Here is a 23,998-nt window from a genome sequence, read left to right on the forward strand (position 1 = left end):
ACACTATTATCTGCCTTTCCTACAATACTTCTTGCATTGAAATATATGCAGCTTAGGAAACTGGTAAAACCATGTTCAACCTTTTGATTCCTAATTTTGTCTGAGATCTTACCAACATCTGCCTCCACAACCTCTCCATTAACTGTTCTGGCACTCTGTTTCTCATCCCCCTGCAACTCTAGTTTAAACCCACCGTGCAGCGTTAACAAACCTTCCCACTAGGATATTAGTCCCCCTCCAGTTCAGGTGCAAACCAGCCCTTCTCTAAGGGTTCCCTGGAAGAGAGTCCAATGATCCAAAAATCTGATACCCTCCCTCCTACACCAACTCCTTCACCATGTATTAAATTGTATAATCTTCCTAGTTCTGGCCTCACTAGCATGTGGCATGGGTAGCAATCCTGAGATCACAACTCTGGAAGTCCTGCCCTTTAACTTAGCACCAACTTCCTGAACTCCTTATACAGGACCTCATCACTCAACCTACCCATGTCATTGGTATCCACACGGACCACGACTTCTGGCTGTTCACCCTCCCACTTAAGAATGCTGAGGACTCAGTCTGAGATATCCCGGACCCTGGTACCCGGGAGGCAACATACTATCCAGCAAGCCCATTCTCACCCACAGAACCTCCAGTTTAATCCTGAACTAATGAACCCCCTTTCAGCACAGGACGCCTCTTCTCCCCCACCCTATTTCCAAGTCACAGAGGGAGACTCAGTGCCAGAGCCCCAACAACTGTGACTTTCCTCTGTTAGGTTAACCTCCCGACAGTATCCAAAGTGATATACCTGTTGTTGAGGGGGATGACCATAGGAGTACTCTGCACTGGCTCCCTAACCCCTTTCCCCTTCCTGACTGTCACCCGGTTTCCTGTGCCCTGCACATTAGATGGAACTACCTTTCTACATGTTCCATCTATCACCCCCTCAGCCTCTCGAACGATCCGGACTTCATCCCGTTCCAGCTCCAAATCCTTAATGTGGATTGTTAGAAGATGCTACTGGATGCACTCCTCGCAGGTGTAGTCATCAGGGACACTGGAGGCCTCCCTGCCTTCCCACATCCTGCAAGAGGAGCATCTCTACTGTCTAAGCTGAGTGGATATAAAGAAGGGAAGGAAAAAAAAACTTAACCTTGAGCTTTTCTTTCCTTTGCTTTCTCTGAATGAAGCCTCTCTTTGTGGAAGCCTTGAAGAGCTAAAGCCTCAAGATCACCATTCTGACTCTGTCCACTCAGACGACGGCCACTGCGACAATGACCACTGCGCTTTCCCCTGCCTTCCTTTAATATGCTCTTGCTAATCAGTCCTGGTATATGTGACAATAACAAGGCATCTCTAAATTCTTGTAGGAGGAGACTCCAGAACAAGTAGAACTATCTCCAGAATGTCGAAGAGCAAGCTGGGAAGGAGCCTCAGAAGAGCTATCATAGAGTCATCAGGATACTTAAGGAAAAGAGCACAAAGGCAAAAGGACTGGAATATTGTTTGCAGCAGAATACCGAAGTCAGGGAATCTGGACGTCAAGGCCCGATGGTCAAGGTCCTTGGGTTGGAGTGTCCAAAAGTCGGCAGTCAGGAGGACTGGAAACTGCTTGTCATGTGCAAGTTGAGTATACAAGAGAAAGAGAGAGAGACAAATACAGAAAAACAGAGGCAGAGAGACAGAGTGTGAATGGGAGAGAGACAGAGAGTTGTTTTGGTGTTGTTGTTGCTTATGTATTTCTGCTGAATATTGTTGGTGTGCTATACGGCAATCAGAATCAGTGTTGACACTTGTGGGCTGCCCCTAACAAATCCTCTATAACTCCCTTTGCAACTGAATCCTTGACTTCTTCACTGGGACACCACAGTCAGTGAGCATTAGAAATAACATCTCCTTCTCACTTTCAATCAACACTGGTGCACCTCAAGGATGCATGCTTAGTCCACTGCTCTACTCTCTCTTCACCCATGATTGTGTGGCTAGGCACAGTTCAAATGCCATCTATAAATTTGTGATGACACAACTATTGTTGCCAAAATTTCAGATGATGACGAGGCGTACAGGAGCAAGACAGATCTGCTATTTAAGTGGTGTCGCAGCAACAACCTTGCATTCAAAGTCAGTAAGGCCAGATTGTGGACTTGAGGAAGGGGAAGTCGAAGGAGCACACACACCAGTCTTCATCGAGGGATCAGAAATGGAAGGGGTGAACAGTTTCAAATTCCTGGGTGTCAACATCTGAGGATCTATACTGGGCCCAACATAGCAATGCAATTACAAAGAAGACATGACAACGGCTATATTTCACTAGCAGTTTGAGATTTGGATGTCACCAAAGACATTCGCAAATTTCTACAGATGTTTTGCGGAGAGCAGTCTAACTGGTTGCATCATCGTCTGGTACAAAGGGGTCACTGCACAGGATTGCAAAAAGCTGCAGAAAGTTGCAAACTCAGCCAGCTCCACCATGGGCACTAGCCTCCCCAGCATCCAGGAGACCTTCAAAAGGCAATGCCTCAAAAAGGCAGCATCCATCATTAAGGACCCCCACCGCCCAGAACAAGTACTCTTCTCATTGCCACCATCAGAGAGGAGGTACACACTCAATGTTTTAGGAACAGCCTTTCCCCCTTCTCTATCAGATTGGCCCCTATAACAGAGCAAAATCTGCCTTTCTTATCCCCTCTGTTTCTCTGGCACAGACCTGAAGAAGTAGGAGCAGCCTCGAACAGTGTTATGACTGAAGTGATCTGGTTTGTTCTCGCTGCCATAGTCCTCAGCTGGGTCCGACCACAGCAGATCACACATGGGACCAAAGGCTGGTGGCTCCTTAAACCTGTCTAACTAAAAGATGAAATGCAGCATTAGAAGAAAATGTGTTTACAATGATTGAGTGTAGTTTCCAATATCAATGCCTCGCCAGCAATGAAGCTATCATTTGCCGTGCAGTCTCTGTGACAGTGTGGAAGCATACACACAATCTCATAAATTGGGATGCAAGAGATGTGGAGAAGTAGTGACCAATTGCCAGGAGGTGAATGCTGTGGATAATTGTGGAAACAGAGGAGGACTGGAGAATGGGATATTAGGATGGGCATGAAGCTTGCGATCCATCACCAGTTAATTAACAAAATGGAGACAGGAAGCTTCTGGTGATCTGAAGCCAAGGGAAGAGGATGGGGGTGGGCAAATAAAGGAAACACACTGCAGCCAGAACACAGTCAAAAAGATCCCGAGATCTTTACTTTGGGCCAATGGAGAGAGTTTCAATATATGGAGGAACATAAGGAATGCCAGGGACACAAAGGTAAAGACTCTCCATGTGTTTTGAGATCTGCAGGCTTGATGGACAGCATAGTTGTACGTGATAACATCCTTTACAAGATGAAGCGCGACACATAGAAGCATAACATAAGAAGTAGGAGCAGGAGTGGGCCAACTGGCCCATTGAGCCTGCTCCTCCATTCAATAAGATCATGGCTGATCTTTTCCCCATAACCCTTAATTCCCCTACTATGCAAAAAGACACAGGGGAGCATAGGTAGTCCTGGTGTGGCAGCACTCCTCTCCTAGCCCACTCCAGCCCCTACCATCTCCCCTCCCTACTCTAGAGTGAAAGATATATGGGCCAGGGTTAGTAAACTGTGGACATGCTTTGTTGACACCAGAAGTGTGGCGACACTTGTGAGCATATCACAAACAACAACGCAAATAATGACACATTTCACTATTTGTTTTGATGTAGATGTGGCAAATAAACCTTACTTTTATATCTTTAAATCTTTACCCGGTCTCTGTTTTCGCTCAGTTCACGCTCCTCCAGGCCCAAGTTCCACCCACCTCACTCTGCACTCAAAGGAACTCTCCCAATTCTCCAGGTCTCCCCCCCCCCCCCCCCACCTGGGATCTCTTGCTTACTGAGAAATCAAAAGTCGCTGAAAACTGACAGAGTGAATCTGCTCCTCCCAAAGTGGGATGGAACTGGTGACCAAATTAAACTGCTTCCCTCTGACCTACTCCTTTTGGACAAACTATCCCAACTTCATGAGCACTTGTACTTACTCTCCTAATGTCATCTAGAGTGTGGACGTCAGGTGACAAGCCGCCGTGCAGGCAGAGGAACTGGTGATTTACCAGTGCGGCCAGAGGCAGACAGTCAAAAGCAATCATGCAGACATTGTAGAAGTGGTCTGAGTACTTGATTCTACCTGGAATGAGGATACGATAATGTAAGCAACATTAACACACCCCATCTACAATCCTCACAACCAAGAGATTATCCAGACCTCTGACAAACTGATGACTCAGTACCCAATCAGACTCAGGTTCATTAGCACAGACGTAGGTCGTGAAATTTGTTGCTTTGAAGCAGCAATACAGTGCTATGCGTCATAAAAAATACCATGTTACAATAAGAAATTATATACACATACAATAAATAAATGTAGTGCAAAAAGACAGAAAAATAGTGAAGTAGTGTTCACAGGTTTATGGACGATTCAGAAATCCGATGGCAGAGAGGAAACAGCTGTTCTTAAAACGTTGCGTGCATCTTCAGGCTCCTGTATCTCCCTCCTTGATGGTAGTAATGGAAAGAGGGTATGCCCTGGATGGTGGGGGTCTTTAATAATGGATGCTGCCTTTTTGAGGCATTGCCCAAGATGGAGCCGGCTGAGTTCACAACTCTCTGCAGTTTTATTCCAATCCTGTGCAGTGGCCCCTCCATGCCAAATGGTGATGCAGCCAGTTAGAATTCACCCCACAGTACATCTGTAGACATTTGCTAGTCTTCGGTGACATATCAGATCTCCTCAAACACCTAATAAAGTACAGCCACTGGCTGATCACTAGTTAAACTTTCAGACTTCACTTTACTCCCTGTCTCTTGCCGTCAGTGGAGTCTCATGGCTTTGTTAATCCCTTGAGTGAACTGTTTGTTATACATGGGCATTCTCCATCTCACAGGACTCCAGCACTTGGCTGAGCAAATTCAACAAATCTTCACTAATTCCCAAAATCAAAAGATTAAAATTACATTTTTTTTACTCTGGCTCTTCATTCTGCCCTGCTCCAGTTATCCCCCACACTCAAACTCCACTGCACTTAAGCTGAAGACTACTCATTTGCATCCTGTTAGTCTGTGCTCACAGATTTACACCAGGTTGAATAAACTCTTAATTTTACAGCTCCCATCCTTTGGTTCATATTCCTTCAAGTAAAGTAAGTTTTTTCCCCCACACAGAGTGGTGGGTGTGTGGAACGCACTGCCCCTGAGTGGTGGTAGAGCCGGATACATTTGGGACATTTAATAAACTCTTGGATAGGGACATGGAGGAAAGAAAAATGGAACAGTATGTGGGAGGAAAGAGTTAGATTGATCATGGAGTAGGTTAAGAAGTTGGCACAAGGTTGTGGGCTGAAAGGCCTGTACTGCGCTGCAACGTTTGATGTTTTATTTGTTCTGCTTCAAGGGCTCAGAGTTTAAACCTTTCTTATAATGCTCCTGCACAATGACCTGGGGGTTGTCTTTACTGCACTAAACAAGTTCCTTGAAACCAGCCCAGAAGGGTACATCTGGACAAGTCGTACACTTCTATCTTCAACAAAAACTCTTCATAATTGAGAAGGTGTTAGTAAAACCGTATTACAATCTATTTTAAGCATTAGGGACACTGTGCTTAGCAGCAAAGGAGATTCTTTTGATCTTAGTAACCCATTTGCTACAGGAGAAACTAAAAATAGCAGATGAAAATTACTAATCTCCTATAAAAGCCCACCAGGGAACTTGGACTCATTCTGCACGTATTTCACATCCCTCCTAGAACAAATACCCAATCAGGGCCAGAGTGGTGGTAACCCACAGATATACACGTTCACTCTGTTTCTGCAGCTCCACGCAGAACAGCAGAGGATAGTACAGGCCCTTTGGCCCACAATGCTGTGCCTACCTGTTAACTTACTTTAAAATAAACCTAACCCAGAGATCCCCAACCTCAGGTCCACGGACCTTTCAGTTAATGGTAAGGCTCCATGGCAGGGGTTAGGAACCCCTGATTTAACCCTTCCCTCCCACACAGCCTTCCATTTTTCTTTCATCCATCTGCCTATTTAAAAATGTCCCTACTGTATCTGCCTGTACCACCACCCCAGCAGTATATTTCACATGCCCACCATTCTCTGTGTAAAAAAAACACCTCTGACATCCCCCCTTCCTTTACTTCTTTCTAATCACCTTAAAATTATGCCCCCTCATATTAGCCATTTCAGCTGTGGGGGGAAAAGACTCCGGCTGTCCACTTGATCTTTAAATACAAGAGATTCAGTCCTGATGATGGGTCTTGGCCTGAAACATCCACTCTTTATTCCTCTCCGTAGATGCTGCCTGACCTGCTGAGTTTCTCCAGCATTTTATATGTACCACTCTATCTATATCTCTTATCATCTTGTACATCTCGATCAAGCTCTTCAGTTGCTTGGTTTCCTATCTCAGCGGCTCCTGATCCAATCTCTGCTAGGCTGTACAGTTCTGCTGGGGTAAGTGGGAAAACAGGAAGTCTGCTGTGGGCAGAAGGTGCTTTGGGGCAAGGGAGGGTTCAATAAAGGGTGATCTGTGAGGAAATGAAGAAGGTGGGTAATTATGAAGGTTGAATACATTTTCTAGGAGCTATGGTTAGCTAAAGGGTTCAGTATGTCTAGGAAGAGACTGTAACAAGAGTTTTCCCACCATACAGCAATGTGTGCAGTTTGCTTTAACAGAGGTCCTGACAGCGTAATATATGGTTATGTGTAACAATAGCTTTATTCATTGTATGTATGTATGTATTTATTTATTTAGAGTTACCAAGTCCCACACTGTAAGCTACAACACCCAGTCTACGACCACATGCATTTCTGTCAGGTTCTTTTCCTTCGTGCCACAGACAAGTGATGACACTGAACAGAAGTTTGGATGAGAGGGGTAAGGAAGGCTATGGTCCAGGTGCAGATAGATGAAACGAGGCGGAAGACAAGGCTGGCACAGACTAGATGGGCCAAAGAGCATGTTTCAGTGCTCCATGACTTTATGACAAATGGATTTGTATCTCAAGTCAATCAATGGACATTCCACGCCAGGACAAATGGACTCAAAAACAGTTATATTCTCCAAGCTGTCAGGCTAATCGACATCTCCACCCATTAACCCACCCGACCCCCAACAATCACCACATACATATCACTTAGTGTCACTTTACGGAAATACAATCGGTCTATGTATGTTAACAGTAACTTGTACAGTGTGTTTTATAGGATTGCTTTTATATTTATATTTATTGTTTTTAGTGCATTTTTTATGCTTATTGTGTTTTTTTAAGCTGCAGCAGATCCAGAGTAACAATCATTTTGCTCTCCTTTTCACTTGTGTACTGAAGATTGACAATAAACAATCTTGAACTTGAATTCAGGCTAGGTACAGGCCTGGCCTGGACAAGGTTCAAAGTATATTTATTATCAAAGTATGTGAACTATATACAATCTTGAGTTTCACCTTCTTGCAGACAGCCACATTAAATATACTCACATTCTTGCCTGAACGTGAAGTACTCAGTGAGGTGTCTACACTCGTGGTTTCCCCGGAGCAGGAATAATGTGCTTGCATGATGAATCTTCAGCACCCAGAGAAGCAGCACACACTAGGAAAAACGAATCAGGCAGAAATATCTGAACGTGTAAGCACTGGTGGAATACTGGTTTCAAGAGTGGAAGGTAAGAGTAACCAGGTAAACATGTTAACATATAGCTAGCTAAACAATGCCAACATGAGGGTGCTATCATCAGAGGTATAAGAAGTAACAGTGAGCAACGGGGGATTACAGACAGTGGGAAAGGACTAGTATAGTATCAATAGAGATAGGAATAAAGGAAAATGGGGTGAAGGGATTACTAAGTGATAGCATGAGGAATTAACATCAGTAGAAATACAATCAGTAACATGGGATGCTGGTGAAGAGGGTTACTGGGTGATCGTGAGATTGAACTGGAATAGCAGCATGGAATGGTAGTGTAATGGTTAACACAATCGCTTTACAGTGCCAATGATCACAAATCAGAGTTCAATGCCCACCAACAACTGTAAGGAGTTTGTAGGTTCTCCCCGTGACTATGTGAGTTTCCTTTGGGTGCTCCAGTTTCCTACCACACTCTAAAGACCTATGAGTTAGGGTTTGTAAGTTGTGTGCATGCTATGTTGGCACCGGAACTATGGCACAAGCAACGTATTTCATTGTATGTATCAAATGTGCATGTGACAAATAAAGCTAATCCTTAAAATAAAACATTCCCTCAATGTCAGCAAAACAAGAGCTGGTCATTGACTCCAGAAGTTGGGTGGGGGGGAACAGAGAGCAGTGCACAATGCTGGTTGAGAGGGTTGACAGTTTCAAGTTTTAATAGCCCGTCTTTAGTCCAACCACATATATACCATTGTCAAGAAAGCTCACGAGTTCCTCGATCCCTCTCTATGCTAAAGAAGTTTGGCATGCCCTTTCTGACCCTCGCCAATTGTTATTGATGCACCACAGAAAGTGCCCTATTCGATACAAGGCATGTTTTTCACCATGACGGTAATACCTTAGCAAGAGTAAAGTGAAGGAGATAAAAGAGTGAGAGGGATAACTCAATGACAGAGCAAAAGAGCTGGAAAAATTCCCTCTCTGAGCATGTCACCAATTCCCATTGAATCGGAGGGGCAAAGCAAAGTTACGATGGTGCAAAATGGCAACTCTTTTGCTTGCAACTTCGGAAACAGCTCTATTTCTACCTTTGATATCTCTTTTTTGCCTTTTCAATGTTCTTTTGAAGACCTTGACTTGGAGTCGCACTACGACTTTGGTTCTTTGCTGGAATGGGACCCGCTCTCAGGGCCTCATGACCAGGCGCTTTTTGATATCCATAGGATAAGGCCAGGATGCGGTCTTCAGGGTGCTGGATTTTCGTGGCTGTAGAGACAGGCTGATTCTAGGCTGGTGCCACTGACTGAGGTGTCGTGGGAGAACACGAAACATCGGGAGCACCGGGTTAGCTGCCGTGGGTTGTGCGTCCAGAGACCTGAGCCTTTCTGGGGTCGACTCTCTAGGCGCAGAGCTTATAAAAGCAACGCAACAGACTTTTAACATCATAAATCAGCAAGTTGTTTGTTATGTCTACCCTCTCACTGTGAAATGGGGACACCTCTTTTTCCTTTATTAGAGAGAGAGAGCACCTGTGGTATGTCGAATTACCAGGTGAATGAGTAGTCTTTGGGGCACTGCAAGTCTGTGTCTTTATTGATGCTTTGCTGCATGCTTGACTGCTGGTGGAGGGTGCCAATGTTTTTTTGCTGGTGGGGGAGGTCAATGCCTTGCTGCTTCTTGAAGTCAAGTCAAGTCACTTTTTAATTGTCATTTCGACCATAACTGCTGGTACAGTACACAGTAAAAACGAGACATTTTTCAGGACCAGAGTGCTACATGAAACAATACAAAAATTACACTGAACTAGGTAAAACAACACAAAAACTACACTAGACTACAGACATACCCAGGACTGCATAAAGTGCACAAAACAGTGCAGGCATTACAATAAATAATAAACAAGACAATAGGGACAGTAGAGGGCAGTAGATTGGTGTCAGTCCAGCCTCTGGGCATTGGGGAGTCTGATGGCCTGGGGGAAGAAATTGTTACATGGTTTGGTCGTGAGAACCCGAATGCTTCGGTGCCTTTTGCCAGATGGCAGGAGGGAGAAGAGTTTGTATGAGGGGTGCATGGGGTCTTTCATAATGCTGTTTGCTTTACGGACGCAGCGTGTGGTGTAAATGTCTGTAATGGCGGGAAGAGAGACCCCGATGATCTTCTCAGCTGACCTCACTATCCGCTGCAGAGTCTTGCGATCCAAGATGGTGCCATTTCCGATCCAGGCAGTGATGCAGCTGGTCAGGATGCTCTCAATACAACATCTGTAGAATGTGGTCAGGAAGGGAGGGGGGTGGGAGATGGACTTTCCTCAGCCTTCGCAGAAAGTAGAGACGCTGCTGGGCTTTCTTTGCTATGGAGCTGGTGTTGAGAGACCAGGTGAGATTCTCCACCAGGTGAACACCAAGAAATTTGGTGCTCTTAACGATCTCTACAGAGGAGTCGTCAATGTTCAGCAGAGAGTGGTCGCTCTGTGTCCTCCTGAAGTCAACAACCATCTCTTTTGTTTTGTTCATATTCAGAGACAGGTTGTTGGCTCTGCACCAGTCCATTAGCTGCTGCACCTCCTCTCTGCATGCTGACTCATCGTTCTTGCTGATGAGACCCACCACGGTTGTGTCATCGGCGAACTTGATGATGTGGTTCGAGCTGTGTGTTGCAGCACAGTTGTGGGTCAGCAGAGTGAACAGCAGTGGACAGCCCTGGGGGGCCCCCGTGCTCAGTGTGACGATGTTGGAGATGCTGCTTCCAATCCGGACTGACTGAGGTCTCCCAGTCAGGAAGTCTAGGATCCAGTTGCAGAGGGAGGTGTTCAGGCCCAGTAGGCTCAGCTTTCCAATCAGTTTCTGAGGAATGATTGTGTTGAATGCTGAACTGAAGTCTATGAACAGCATTCGAATGTACGTGTCTTTTTTGTCCGGGTGGGTTAGGGCCAGGTTGGGGGTGATGGCAATGGCGTTGTCTGTTGAACGGTTGGGATGGTATGCGAACTGCAGGGGTCCAGTGAGGGGGGCAGCAGGGTCTTGATGTGCCTCATGACGAGCCTCTCAAAACACTTCGTGATGATGGATGTGAGTGCAACGGGACGGTAGTCGCTGAGGCAGGACACTGAAGACTTCTTTGGCACGGAGACGATGGTGGCGGCCTTGAAGCACGTAGGAACGACGGCGCTGCTCAGGGAGATATTAAACATGTCAGTGAGAATCTCTGCTAGCTGGTCTGCACATCCTCTAAGCACTCTGCCAGGAATATTGTCTGGTCCAGCAGCCTTCCGTGGGCTGACCCTGCACAGGGTTCTCCTCACATCGGCCACGGTAAGACACAGCACCTGGTCATTTGGAGGAGGGGTGGTCTTCCTTGCCGCCACGTCACTTTCCGCCTCAAAACGGGTGTAGAGGTTGTTCAATGCATCTGGGATGGAGGCATCACCAGCACAGGCAGGTGGTGTTGTCTTGTAGTTGGTGATGTCCTGAATGCCCTTCCACATGCGCCGCGTGTCGCCGCTGTCCTGGAAGTGGCTGTGGATTCGCTGGGCGTGTGCACGCTTTTCCTCTCTGATGGCTTGGGACAGTTTGGCCCTCACTGTTGTTAGGGCTGCCTTGTCACCTGCTCTGAAGGCGGAGTCACGGGTCCTCAGCAGCGCACGCATCTCAGCGGTCATCCATGGCTTCTGGTTAGCGCATGTAGTGATGGTCTTGGCCACAGTGACGTCATCGATGCACTTGCTGATGTAGCTAGTCACTGATGCCATGTACTCCTTTAAGTTGGTAGAGTTGCCATTGGTTGCAGCCTCCCTGAACATGCGCATGGAAGGGGCGAGCTGGGGGGTGGCTTTGGGGTTCTAACGTGTAATTGTCATTCATTCTTTAGGGCACTCCTCTTTTCGTGGATGTTTGCAAAGATGTTTGCATACATTTCTCTGACATTAAATGCATCTATTGAATCTACCTCCACAAGCTTTTACACATACATGAAATGGTACATGACTATAGTGGTTCTGAAAACAATGGCTACTAAGTTCTCCATGCCCTTTGTGTGCACAGGATTGCAAGTTCCAGATTTGTCCTGGTTGGCTTTGTTTTGGGTTTCACATCCACAGATCCCTCAAGGCTGCCATGCAAGTTGATAGGGTAGTTTAGAAGGCCTATAGTGTGTTGGCCTTTATTAGTTGGGGGGTAGGGTTCAAGAGCCACAAGGTGATGTTATAAATCTATTAAACCCTGGTTAGACCACAGTTGGAATATTGTGTTCAGTTCTGATCACCTTATTAAAGGAAGGATGTGGAAGCTTTAGGGAAGGTGAAGAGGAGATTTACTAGGATGCCAACTGGATTAGAGAACATGGAGAACATGTCTTATGAGGATAGGTTGAGTAAGTTAGGGCTTTTCTCTTTGGAGAGGAGGATGAGAGATGACTTGATTGAAGTGTACAAAATGGTGAGGCACAGATCAAGTGGACAGAAACAGCTAATATGAGGGGGCATACTTTTAAGGTAACTGGAGAAAGCATAGAGAAGATGTCAGAGGTAGGTGTTTAGAACATTCTGTCAGGGATGGTGATAGAAAGGGATACATTAGGGACATTAAAGAGACTTTTAAGACCCTGACATAGACTGTCCCAAGCCTGGCAGAGAAAGGAGGAGAATTAGGCAAGGGGCTACTAATCCCATCCCAACAAAACCCTGTACTACAGAAACGCAACAGACCTCCAAAGACCTCATCCCTGGGAGAGGAAGGCTTGTTGCCTGGAAGACATGACGTCATGTTGTGAAAGCAGAAGCTGCAGGGTTGATCAACCTTCAGCCCAGGACAGAGGACTCTAGCGAGCTGCTATTAGCAGCCTATGCCCCAGGTGAAGTGATGAAAAGAGGAAGAGGAAGAGAAAGAAACGCTTAGGCACACGGATGAAAGAAGAAAGGTGGGCTACGCGGGAAGGAAGGGTTAATTTGATCTTAGAGTAAGTTAAAACATTGGCACAAGATGGACTGAAAGGCCTGTACTGCATTGTACTATCTCACCTCAATGCTGAAATAGCCCCGATCCACATAATCTCCAAGGAATAGATACTTTGTGTTGCTGGGTTCTCCACCAATTTCAAACAGCTTCATCAAGTCAAAGAATTGACCATGAATGTCACCACAGACTGAAGGACAGAGAGAGAAGGGCAAGTCAGAGTTAGCACACAGACCCTAGGCCAGCTTGAGTATATAGACAGTCAAAGTTTTCTGCAGAGGAAAAGAGAGGAGTGAAGAAATGGGATATGGGAGGGGAGGGTAAAGTATGCAGGACTGATATGTACATAGTGAGAAGCTACCTGCCTGTAAAGGATGGAGGGGGGAAGTTTGTAAGATGTGGGCATGCTATGTTGGTACTGGAAGCATGGTGACACTTACGGCTGCCCCCAGCACATCCTCGGACTGTGTCGGTTATTGACACAAACAACACATTTCATTGTATATTCAATCTACAGTGATGAGGTGCAAGATGGTGAGATGTGTCCGATAACGACACAAGGTGATGAGATGGGAAGGATTTGAAGTGAGGTTATGTGATGAAGCGGGGGTGGTGAGGTAAATGGCTGATGAGATCAGTGCGACATGGTGAGGGGCTGACAAAGACAAAAAGGCAGGGGATCGGGGGTGGGGTAGGTTCAGAAGGCAGGAGCAGCAAGGCTCGCCATTGGCAAAGCGGGAGGGAAGAATCAGTGAGGTGGGGTTTGGTGAGGCAGCAATATTTCTTACCTCTTGCTTTGTCAACCCACATGCCTTTGGACAGATGTTGGTAAAATAAGGCTAGTGAGGAGGAGAGTGGAGTGTAGTGAAGGGAGGGGCGGAAAGCCGTGGGGTGAGGCATGAGGATGGCGAAGTCTCAAGCTGGAGGTTGGTGTCGCGCACCTGTCACGGGTGCTTCCACCTCGATGAGAGTCCTCTCTTTCCGAAAGAACTCAGCTCCATCTTCGATGATCTTGATGGCAGCTTCTTCCTCTATCCGTCCTTCTTTAATGAAATGTGCCTTGAGAACATCAACCCTGGGTTTATCCTCAAAGTAAATATCCTGCATGGTCAAGCGGCGAGCTGGTGGCAAGGGAACATCTGAAAGAGGGTAAGAGCAGATCTTTACCAGTGAGATAAGACCATAAGAAATAGGAGCACAATTAAGCCATTTGGCCCATCGAGTCTGCACTGCCATTCCATCATGGCTGATTTATTTTCCCTCTCAAGCCCAGTCTCCTGCCTCTTCCCCACAAACTTTGATGCCATCACCAGTCAAGATCATTTTACTCTGGACACTAGCCCAAGGTAGTTAGGCACGCAGTTTTACATTTATAATGGCAATCTATTTCCCAAGATTGTCTAAACACCTCTCAGACAACCAGCTGGGGGCAGCATTGCAGCAGAACAGCTAGTGTTACACTTTTCAGAGCCAGCAATCAGGATTGAATTCCTGCTGCTGTCTGTAAGGAGTTTGTATGCTCTCCCTGTGACTGTGTAGGTCCCTCCAGGTGTTCCGGTTTCCTCCCACATTCCAAAAGCATACAGGTTATGGTTAGTAAGTTATGGGCATGCAATGTTGGTGTTAGAACTGTGGTGACACTTATCAGCTGTCCCAGCACATCCTCAGACTCTGTTGGCCATTGACACAAACTACACATTTCACTGTATGTTTTGATGCACATGTGACAAATAAAGTTAATCTTTAATCTTTACTTTGGATTAATTATACTGTCATAATGTAGAAAACTGAGCAGACAAGCAATCATGTGATAATAGCCATTGGCACACCACAGGGATGTGTGCTTAGCACACTGCGCTACTCTCTCTATAACCAAGACTGTGTGGCTAGGCATTGCTCAAATGCCATATATAAATATGCTAATGCTGACAGAATCTCAGATGGTGATGAAAGGGCATACAAAAGCAAAATATACCAGCTAGCTAAGTGGTGTCACAGCAATAACCTTGTATTCAATGTCAGTAAGACCAAAGAGCTAATGGTGGACTTCAGAAAGGGTAAGATGAGGGGACACACACCAATCCTTATAGAGGGATCAGAAGTGTTGGGGCATCGCTCTGCTGCTGAAGAGTGAAAGGCCTGTTACTGTGCCCAGAGAATGTTACCCAGATTTGTGTTTTGCATATGAACTTGGACTACAGACTTTTTTTTCAGTCTTACAGATTTTTATATTCTGTATTTTTCACCGGATCTTTCTCATTTTTTGTGTGTGGGGAAGGGGGATTTGAGGGTCGATCTGCCTGTTCCGTTTTTGTTCATTGTTTTGTGCGGGGAGGAGGGATTTGAGGGTTGATAATCGTGCCGCCGTCATTTCCTTTCTTGGCTTTGTGGCAATATGGAGTTGTATACTTTGCTAATAAATGGACCTTTGAAGTGGAGAGAGTGAGACAAATTTCTGGATGTTAATATCCCTGAGGGTCTAACCTGGCCCCAACATATTGATGCAGCTATAAGGAAGGCAAGACAGCAACAATATTTCATTAGGAGTTTGAGGAGATTTTGAATGTCATCTAAAACATTGAAGAATTTCTACAGATGTACCATACAGAGCATTCTGACTGGCTGCCTCACTGTCCGGAGTGGGGGACTGCTGCACAGAATCAACGTAAGTTGCAGAGTACTGTAAGATCAGTCAGCTCCATCATGGGTACAAGCTTCTGTAGTATCCAAGACATCTTCAAGGAGCAGTGCCCCAAAAATGCAGCATCCATAATTAAGGACTCCCACCACCCAGGACATGCTCTCTTCTCATTGTTACCATCAGGAAGGAGGTACAAGAACCAGAAGAAGCACACTCAGTGATTCAGGAACAGCTTCTTCTCCTCTGCCAACCGATTTCTGGATGGATGTTGAACCCATGAACACTACTATTTCACTACATTTTTTATTTTTTTTGCACTACTTATTTATTTTAGCTATTTGGTATACATTTTTTTAGATTAGATTAGATTATGAGGACACTCAGTCCTTGTTTATTGTCATTTAGAAATGCATGCATTAAAAAATGATACAATGTTCCTCCTGTATGATATCACAGAAACACAAGACAGACCAAGACTAAAACTGACAAAAACCACATAATTATAACATATAGTTACAACAGTGCAAAGCAATACAGTAATTTGATAAAAGCAGACCATGGGCACAGTAAAAAAAAGTCTCAAAGTCCCGATAGCCCCAACATCTCATGCAGACGGTAGAAGGGAGAAACTCTCCCTGCCATGAGTTTCCAGCGCCGCAAACTTGCCGATGCAGCATCCTGGAAGCACCCAACCACAGTCCGACTCTGAGTCTGTCCGAAAACTTCAAGCCTCCGACCAGACCTCCGACACCGAGCACCATCTCAGCCGAGCGCTTCGACCCCAGCCCCAGCCGCCAAGCAACAGGCAAAGCCGAGGATTCGGGGCCTTCCCCTCCGGAGATTTCGGATCACAGAGTAGCGGCAGCAGCGAAGCAGGTGTTTCAGAAGTTTCACCAGATGTTCCTCCGTGTTCTCACGTCTGCCTCCATCAAATCAGAATTGTGCACGGCATCCTACTTGACAGATTACAGATATTCATCACCGGAGAGGACGCGCGTGCTACATCGCGCCGCCATCTTCTCTTCCTGCCTATTCTTACCGTAATTCACAGTTCTTTTAAAATATTATCATTTATTGCATTGTACTGCTGCTGCAAAGTTAACAAATTTCATGATATATGACAGTGACATTAAACCTGATTCTGATAGGCTTGTGATCTTGGTGATTCAATGCTACTAGGACACTGATGAGATCTACTCACTGTTCTTTTTGGGTGCATTAGGCTCCTCTGTGAGACAGCAGACAACATCTTGTTTCAGCATGTCACTGAAGAGCCGAAAAATCAACATTGAGTTTATCATCCTATGGGCTGGCTGGTGGCGCAATGGCATCAGTGCCGGACTCTGGAGCAAAGGCTCCCGAGTTCGAATCCAAGTCGGGCCATCCGAGCCGGGTTGAGTGTTGAGCTAGCCACTCGGCCTCGTAAAAAAAAAAGGGTCAAGTCAGGAACTTTCATATTGTGACCCGGTTAGTCTGAGAGGAGACCAATCCTGACACCACGTGCCAGGCACAAATGGCTGACTGTCTGGTGCGAGATGATAAAAAAAAAACCATCCTATGCATGCATTGGTGCAGTGAAAGACTCACTTGCAGCAGCACCACAGATATACAACATTCACAAGAAAAACTCAAATGAAACATAAATTATAAGCACAAGAGATTCTGCAGATGAGCAACACACAAAATGGAGGAACTCTGCAAATCAGACAACATCTATTTGGAGGGGAATAAACAGAAGTTTATTACGCCACACACACAAAATGCTGGAGGAACTCAGCAGACCAGGCAACATCTATAGAAAAAAGTACAGTCGATGCTTCGGGGCAAGACCCTGAGTCCAGCTAAAGTGTGTTTGTGTGTGGTGTTTGGACTTCCAGCATCTGCAGATTTTCTCTTCTTTGACGTTTATTGATGAAGGGCCTCAGTGCAAAACATGTTTATTCCTTTCCATAGAAGCTGCCTGACTTGCTGAATTCTTCCAACACTTAGCGCGTTGTTAAACATATGTAAATTATAATATTTAAGGGAAGCCTGAGAGGGAACTTTTTCTATCAGAGAGTTTTGCATGTGTGAAATGGGCTGAGACAGTGAGAAGTCAAATTTAAGGAAACACCTATAAACTTTCCAATGAAAGTTTCCAATGAAGATTTGGGAGTGATTTAGAACTTAACAAAGAATGATCAAGAAATGGATAAGGAGGAAGAATGAATGTGAGAGCAAACTAGCAAGATCAAGAAATAACCTCTGTAAAGCTATCAGATAGATCAATAGATAGATAGATACTTTATTGATCCCAAAGGAAATTACAATGTCACAGTAGCATTACAAGTGCACAGATACACAAATATTAGAAGATGATGGGAGACAGATTCAATCCAGTCTTCAGCTGTGACAAGGCTTACATACTGTAACAGGTTACAAAATGAAGTCAGGCAGCATCTCCAACTACAGCTCATCCCTTCCTGATGAGCTTAACACATTCTATGTAATGGACCTGAAACTACAGTCACCATCATGAACGTTGGACAAGCCTTTCAGAGTGTGAACCTGTGAACAACATCAGGCCTGGATGGTTCCCTGGCCATGTCCTTAGATCCTGTGTGGATCACCTGACAGGGGTATTTTAATCTGTCCCTGCTTCAGGCTGAGGTTCCGTCCTGCTTTAAGACCACTATCATCCCAGATACTGGTCATGACAGACATAAACTCCAGCCTTCCAGACAACCTCGACTCACCTACAGGTACACACTTTCTCCCTGGCCCTACATTCATCTCTGGAGCATCTGGTTAGTACAGACAGCTACATCAGACGATTGCTTATTGGGTACAGCTCCACCTTCAATACCATAATTCCAAGCAAACTCATCACCAAACTCCAAACCCTGAGAGCCAATGTTTCCCTCTCCAACTGGATCCTTGACGTCCTGACAAACAGACTGCAATCAGTAAGGATAGGTTGCAACACCTTCAGAAGCTCCACAAGGTTGCATCCTCAGCCTGCTACTCACTGTACACTCATGACTGTGTGTCCAGATTCTGTTCTCACTCCATCTCCAGCTGACATCACTGTAGTGGGCCGTATCTCAAATAATGATGAGTCAAAGTACAGGAAGGAAGAGAGCTTAGTGACATGGTGTCATGACAACAACCTTCCCTCAATATCAACAATAGAGCTGGTCATTGACTTCAGAAAAGGAGGCAGTGCACATGCTCCTGTCTACATCAACAGTGTTGAGAATGAGAGGGATGAGAGCTTCAATTTTCGAGGACTCAACATGTTGATATCACAGCCAAGAAAATTTACGAATGACCCTACTTCCTCAGGAGGCTAAAGAAATTTGGGCATGTCTGTCATCCCTTACCAAATCTTAAAAACACAGAAAACATTGTATCTAGATGCCTAACAGCTTGCAACCTCAACTGGGCTGTATATGACCACAAGAAACAGCAGAGTTGTGGACATAGCCCAGCAAATCACAGAAACCAGCCTTCCCTCTGGACTCTGTCTACGCTTTTCATAGCCTCAGTACAGCAGCCAGCATAATCAAAGACTGCACCACCCCAAACATTCACTCTTCTCCCCTCTCCCATTGAACCTGCAAGCACATACCACCAGGCTCAAGCACAGCTTCTATGCCACTATTTATCAGACTCTTGAATACACCTCTTGTACAATAAGATGGGTTCTTGGCCTCACCATCTACCTCATTATGATCTTACACTTTATCATTTACCTAACTCCACTTTTTTTGGTAGCTTTTACACTTTGTATTGCATTATTACAGTTTTAACCTGCTCTGCCTCAACTTTCACTCTATCTCAGTGGTGGTGGCATCCATTAGTCTCGTGAGACCATGGATCTGCACCTGGAAAGTCTTGCTTCAGTCTGTATTAGAGCAGCGTCTGTTGTGGCTGTAGAGTCCCACATGGGAGTGACAGTCTCGGCTGCAGCGACTGCACTTGAAGGCACCGTCCTCCAGTGTTGTCTTGGTGCTGTTTTTCCAATGAGTGCGCTTTTCTTCAGCAGCAAGCCTCAGCTTCTCTTCTCCTCTTTTTAGACCTCTGCGTAGTTCCAGCCTCCAGTGACAGTGATCGCTTGCGATGTCCTCCCACCTCTCGACGTTCATTTTCAGTGACTTCATGTCTCTCTTGCAAACGTCTTTGAAACGAAGATGGGACCACTCTTGTGCTCTTTTGCCGGAGGCCAGTTCCCCGTACAACAGGTCTTTTGGGATCCTCCCATCTGACATGTGGTGTACGTGGCCCAGCCAGCAGAGACGGTGTTGTTGGAGCAGGGTGAAGAGGCTGGGTATTTGGGCGCGGGCCAGGACCTCATTGTTGGTGACTCGGTCAGTCCACGTGATGTCCAGGATGCGTCTCACCCTGTTTGGCATCTTCTTCGCAGTCATGCTGAAGCACGCCTTTGGAATATCAACTGATGGTGTCTACCTCCACACCAGATCAGACGGGAGGCTGTTCAGTCTGTCCCGGCTGAGGGCAAAAACCAAGGTTTGTGAAGTACTCATCAGGGACATGTTGTTTGCAGACGATGCGGCACTGGCAACACACTCTGAAGAGCAACTGCAACGCCTCATGGACAGCTTCTCAAGAGCCTGCCAGGACTTCAGCTTGACCATCAGCCTGAAGAAAACCAACGTGTTGGGCCAAGGCGTTGAGCAACCCCCTGTCATCACCATCAACAACTACGAGCTGGAGGTAGTTCACGAGTTTACATACCTTGGCTCACCATCACGGACAGCCTCTCCCTAGACCCTGAGCTCAATAGACGGATCGGACGACCAGCCTCAACATTCGCCAGGCTGACAAAGAGAGTCTGGGAGGACAGAAAGCTGACGACGCACACCAAAGTTGCAGTCTACAGGGCCTGCTTCCTCAACACACTGCTTTACGGCAACGAGACCTGGAGCCTCTACTACAGACAAGAGCGGCGTCTCAACACCTTCCACCTTCGCAGCCTGAGACGCATCCTGGACATCACGTGGACTGACGGAGTCACCAACAATGAGGTCTATCTCAGTACATGTGACAATAATAAATCAATTCCAATGGCAACCAACACCAAAAGAGAACAAACAGAGCAACTGTGGGATTCTGGAGAGCTCATAATCAGAAGCATGAAAATGACAGACAAGTGGAACCAGAACTTTATCCTGTCTTCAAGGAAGCTGCAAAAGTCCAGGAGATGCCGAAAAAAACATGTCACTAACATACTACAGCTCCCGAAGTTGATGTTGGTGTGAGCTTGAATTTGAGTGGAGGTGACAGAGGTTAAAGGCTAACAGTGCAGAGTTGATCCACTAGCACTGGATGTAAACAACAGACAGAAGACTTAGGAAGCAGAGGAGAGGGTCAGAACAATGACACACCCATACTGACATCCTATATATCAGTGATGATAAACCTGACTCCAAGCCTCCACAGGACACGCCTGTCTTGCAAGTCATCACAAATCAGATTTAAATAAAGATAGCACCAAAATTGGAATGGATTCTCCCCAGTCCCACTTGGTTGACAAGCAAAAGTACAGTTCTTTTTAAGAGACTATCCAAAAAGCAAAGTCAAATGATCCAGCTGAAAAACATCTCAAGCTCCATGGAAACATTGGGGTGGCTACAATTATCAATTCTGGTAGGTGCTGCCAGGGGTAGTGGTAGAAGCAGATGCATTAGGGACATTTTAAGAGATTCTTAGACAAGCACATGCATGAAAGAAAAATGGAGGGCTACGTGGAAGGAAAGGTTAGTTTGATCTTGGAGTAGGTGAGAGTCGGGACAACATTATTGCCGAAGGGCCTGGACTGGACTATGCTGTGTTCTTTCTTGGACTGTGAAGATCATGTAGATTGTGCGTCTTGACTGAATGCAATGTACATGACAAAGCCTTGCGATGGCTTCCCCTGTGCCACACAACAGGCACTTGCTGTAGACTTTGGAATCAGATTTGCCTCATCTTGAAAATCCTCATTGAGTCTCCATCCTCAACATCCAGCTAAGCTCTCCATCTAAACTTCAGTACCAGCAGGCATATCATCTCATTGTATTTAAGTTGGCAGGGCAAGATGATAGGTTGATTAAGAAGGCGTATGGTATGTTATCCTTCATTGATTGGTCAAGGGATTGAGTTCAAAAATCGAGATGTAATGCTGCAGCTCTATAAAACCCTGGTTAGACCACACTTGGAATAGTGTGTTCAATTCTAATTTCCTCATTATAGGAAGAATGTAGAAACTTTAGAGAGGGTGCAGAGAAGATTTACCAGAATGCTGCTTGGATTAGAGAACATTATCTTATGAAGGTAGTTTGAATGAGCTAGGGTTTTTCTCTTTGGACCAAAGGAAGATGAGAGGTGACTTTACAGAGGTGTATAAGATGATAAGAGGCATAAATTGAGTGGAGAGCTGGTGACCTTTTCTCTGGGCAAAAATGGTTAATATGAGGGGGGCATAATTTAAGCTGTTCGGAGGAAAGTATAAGAGCTTTTTTTACACAGAGAGTGGTGGAATGCAGTGCCAGGGGCGGTGGTAGGGGGAGATACATTAGGAACATTGAAGGCACTCTCAGAGTACCACATAGATGAAAGAAAAAAAGGAGGGCTACGTGGGAGGGAAGGGTTAGATTGATTTTTAAGTAGGCTAAAAATTTGGCACAACTTTGTACATCAAATGTCCTATACTGTTCTGTATTTTATGTGGCTCCTTAATTTCTTACCCAGTTTAGGTAGTAGTGAGACTGAACAGTGAACTTTGGTTTGGAATAAAAGACAGTCACTTCAAGGACACAATCGTCATAAAGATTTTCTTTGAAGTGCCTCTTCAATGCAGACTATTTTATTAAGTTCTCTGCCGTTCTTTCAGAGTGTGTGGGCACTAAGTAGGGAACATTGATTATCTTAACTGTGCTGAAGAGTTCATACATACTGTTATTATCAGCTATCCTCTCAAATTCCCACACATCATCGATTCTTCAGGTCATGAGATTTTTGTTGGACCTTGGCTATCGATTATCGAAAGGCCTAGATAGATTGGACGTGGAGAGGATGTTTCCTTTAGTGGATGAGTTTAGGACCAGCGGGCATAGCCTCAGAATAAAAGGATCGTAAACACAAAATACTCTGCAGATGCTGGGGTCAAAGCAACACTCACAACACGCTGGAGGAACTCAGCAGGTTGGGCAGCATCTGTGGAAATGATGAGTCGACGTTTCCGGCCCGAACCCTTCGTCAGGACTGAAGAGGGAGGGGGAAGAGGCCCTATAAAGAAGGTGGGGGGAGGGTGGGAAGGAGAAGGCTGGTAGGTACCAGGTGAAAAACCAGTAAGGGGAAAGATAAAGGGGTGGGGGAGGGGAAGCAGGGAGGGGATAGGCAGGAAAGGTGAAGAAGGAATAGGGGAAAACACAATAGGTAGTAGAAGGAGGCAGAACCATGAGGGAGGTGATAGGCAGCTGGGCGAGGGGGCAGAGTGACAGGGATAGAGGAAGGGAGGGGGAGGGAATTACCAGAAGTTGGAGAATTTATGTTCATACCAAGGGGCTGCAGACTACCTAGACGGTATATGAGGTGTTGTTCCTCCAGCCTGAGTTTAGCCTCATTATGGCAGTAGAGGAGGCCATGTATGGACATATCTGAATGGGAATGTGAAGCAGAGTTGAAGTGGGTGGTACTGGGAGATCCTGTCTGTTGTGGTGGACGGAGCGGAGGTGCTCGACGAAGCGGTCCCCCAATCTGCGTCGGGTTTCACCGATGTAGAGGAGGCCGCACCAGGAGCACTGGATGCAATAGATGACTCCAACAGACCCACAAGTGAAGTGTTGCCTCACCTGGAAGGACTGTTTGGGGCCCTGAATGGTGGCAAGAGAGGAGGTGTAGGGACAGGTGTATCACTTACGCTTACAGGGATAAGTGCCGGGTGGGAGATGAGTGGGGAGGGACGTGCGGACCAGGGAGTCGCAGAGGGACCGATCCCTGTGGAAAGCAGAGAGGGGTGGAGAGGGAAAGATGTGCTTAGTGGTGGGGTCCTGTTGAAGGCGGTGGAAGTTGCGGAGGATAATGTGCTGGATCCAGAGGCTGGTGGGGTGGTAGGTGAGAACAAGGGGAACTCTGTCCCTGTTGTGGGGGCAGAAGGATGGGGTGAGGGCCGAAGTGCGGGAAATGGAGGAGATGCGGGTGAGGGCATCATTGATGACAGCAGAAGGGAAACCACGATCCTTAAAGAGGACATTTGAGATGTCCTGGAACGGAAAACCTCATCCTGTCATCCTCAAATGTCCTCTTTCTTTAAGGATCGTGGTTTCCCTTCTGCTGTCATCCCAGGATGAGGTTTTCTGTTCCATGACATCTCAAATGTCCTCTTTCTTTAAGGATCATGGTTTCCCTTCTGCTGTCATCAATGATGCCTTCACCCGCATCTCCTCCATTTCCCGCACTTCGGCCCTCACCCCATCCTCCCGTCACCACAACAGGGACAGAATTCCCCTTGTCCTCACCTACCACCCCACCAGCCTCTGGATCCAGCACATTATCCTCCGCAACTTCCGCCGCCTTCAACAGGGCCCCACCACTAAGCACATCTTTCCCTCTCCACCCCCTCTCTGCTTTCCGCAGGGATCGGTCCCTCCCACCCGGCACTTATCCCTGTAAGCGTAAGTGCTACACCTGTCCCAACACCTCCTCTCTTGCCACCACTCAGGGCC

At 46.1% G+C, this 23,998-nt stretch overlaps 1 protein-coding gene across 1 annotated transcript in view; it reads right to left on the reverse strand.

The window, feature by feature from the left end:
* The window catches only part of LOC140201947 (serine/threonine-protein phosphatase 2B catalytic subunit gamma isoform-like), a 62,756-nt gene that overhangs the window by 33,230 nt on the left and 5,528 nt on the right, over positions 1-23,998 (reverse strand). Inside the window, exons 2-6 of the mRNA XM_072266799.1 lie at positions 13,591-13,788; positions 12,715-12,839; positions 7,547-7,658; positions 4,051-4,196; positions 2,693-2,832 (exon numbers count right to left, since the gene is read on the reverse strand). Of these exons, the coding sequence (XP_072122900.1) occupies positions 2,693-2,832; positions 4,051-4,196; positions 7,547-7,658; positions 12,715-12,839; positions 13,591-13,788 (721 nt within the window). The remainder of the gene's footprint in view (positions 1-2,692; positions 2,833-4,050; positions 4,197-7,546; positions 7,659-12,714; positions 12,840-13,590; positions 13,789-23,998) is intronic.

The sequence above is a fragment of the Mobula birostris genome, chromosome 8 (assembly GCF_030028105.1).
Source record: "Mobula birostris isolate sMobBir1 chromosome 8, sMobBir1.hap1, whole genome shotgun sequence".
Classification (NCBI taxonomy): Eukaryota; Metazoa; Chordata; class Chondrichthyes; order Myliobatiformes; family Myliobatidae; genus Mobula; species Mobula birostris.